The 1,790-nt window shown below is 74.6% G+C and overlaps 1 protein-coding gene across 3 annotated transcripts in view; it reads left to right on the top strand.

The window, feature by feature from the left end:
* The first annotated feature begins 801 nt into the window (after positions 1 to 801).
* Positions 802 to 1,790, top strand: part of CADM2 (cell adhesion molecule 2) — a 603,314-nt gene continuing 602,325 nt past the window's right edge. For 2 of the 3 annotated variants that reach the window (XM_026040427.1, XM_026040436.1), the window contains exon 1: positions 817 to 899. In XM_026040427.1, the coding sequence (XP_025896212.1) occupies positions 839 to 899 (61 nt within the window). In that variant the 5' untranslated portion in view covers positions 817 to 838. Of the gene's footprint in view, positions 900 to 1,790 lie in introns of all 3 variants that reach the window. The other variant, XM_026040423.1, reaches the window with a different exon arrangement.

The following is a 1,790-nucleotide window of genomic DNA, read 5'->3' as shown; positions in this document are numbered from 1 at the left end:
CCGAGAGGCGGAGGCTCCGCCTCTCAATGCCATTGGTCCATGTCGGCTGCCACTCAGTCGCGCTAGAGGCGGGGCCTGGCTTTCCTCCCTGAGACGCTCGTTTGTTTTCTGACATACCGCCCCGCGCCTCCGCGGCGGCCGCCTCATTGGCCATCGGCCCGGAAACCGAGGCTTCCTATTGGAGCGGCGCCGTTTCCAATCACGGACCACCCTGTGGGGGCGGCACCCTAGGCCGGGGGGCGGGCCTGGCGGTGGGGGCGTGGCCGAGGGTGTGGCCGGCACGCGGGGTGTGGCGGCCGGGGCGTGTCCCGGGGCGGCGCTGCCGGCGCGGCGGGGGCGGCGCGAGGCCGGGGGCGCCTCGCGAGCGGAGCTCGCCCTTGTGTCTCGAGCCGGCGAGCGGCCGGGAGCGGAGCTGCCACCCCGCGCCACGCCGCGCTGCTCTGCGAGCGCCCGCACGAGCCCCACGGCCGCCCGCGAGCGGCGGACGGGAGCCAGGCGAGCGCGCGGGCGGACGCGCCGTCGGGGCGAGGGGAGCCGGAGGGGGCAGCCGCGCCGCGCCGGCGGGGAAACCTGCCCGGCAGCGCCAGAGCCTGCGGAGGGAGCCGCGCTTCCCCCCCCTCCCTCCCCAATCCACCCCCGCGACCCTGGTCCTCCTCCTCCTCCTTTCCTCCTCCTCCTCCTCCTCACCCCACTGGATACAGCGAGGGAGACACTGCGGCGGAGGCGGCGGCGGCGGCGGCTCCTGCGGGGGGAAGGAAGCGCCCGGAGAGCGGAGCGGCGGGAGGCTGCGGATCAGCGTGCGCGGCGCCCACCGCCCAGCCCGAGGGGAGCCCCCAGGATGCGGCTGAAGCCCGGCGCGCTCCTGCGCTTCTACAGCCTCTGCGGGATCCTCATACAAGGTACCGCCTCCTGCACAGCCCTGCCCGCTCCGCTCCGCGTGGCGCGGGGAGGGGGCGGCCCGGGGCATCCCCGGCCCCTCGCCCCCCGCCGCCGCCCCTCCCCCGCGCCGGCTCCCCTCGCCCCGGGCGCCCTCTGCTCCCGCCGCGCCAGCACTTGGAGAGCGCCCCGGGGCGCCGCGCGGCGCTTAACCCCCTTGCGCCCTTCCTCCCTGCCCGCCGCCGGCCAACCTTGGCGGCCGCCCCGCCAACTCCGCGCCGCGCTCCCGCGCTCCGCCCTCGCTCGCCCGCCGCGCCGCCGAAAGTGCGAGCGCGGCGGCGGGCGCCCTGCGGCAGCGTCCCGGGCACCCCCGACGGAGCGCGGGCGGCGGGCGCGCGGGGAAGCGGCGCCCGCGCAGCCCGCGCCGCGCTCCTGACGCCCGCCACATCACGCGCCGCGGTTCCACGGCGACCTGGCTGCGTAAAACATGTATATATATATATTAAAAAAAAAAAAAAAATCAAGCGGACCGAGGTTTCGGAAGCGAGCGCCTCTCTTTAATGCCCTGTTTTAAGCGACTCTCCTCCTGCAGCTAGTTTCCCGACTCGATATATTTCCCTGTCCTCCTCCTCCCCACCTCCGCCTCCGCTCGCATCGCACCACCGCCACCTCTCCTCTTAATTAATATTATCCTTTCAAGTGAAATGTAACAGCCGCCGCGGCCGCGGCGGAGGGAAGCCTGCGAAGCGCTATTCTCATGCAAATGCCCGCCGCGCGTGCGAGAGATCGCTCCCGCGAGCCGAGCCCAGCCGAGCCGAGCCGCCCCGCGCGCTGCCCCTGCGCGGCGGGAGGCGAGGGGAGCCCCGCGGCTCCCGGCGGGCACCGCTGGCCGCGGGATGGCGGCGCGGCGGCCC

The sequence above is a fragment of the Nothoprocta perdicaria genome, unplaced genomic scaffold, assembly GCF_003342845.1.
Source record: "Nothoprocta perdicaria isolate Ctin4 unplaced genomic scaffold, notPer1 scaffold_100, whole genome shotgun sequence".
In the NCBI taxonomy this organism is placed as follows: domain Eukaryota; kingdom Metazoa; phylum Chordata; class Aves; order Tinamiformes; family Tinamidae; genus Nothoprocta; species Nothoprocta perdicaria.
Note: the sequence above shows the minus strand (reverse complement) of the source record. Positions and strands in the feature narration are given on the sequence as shown.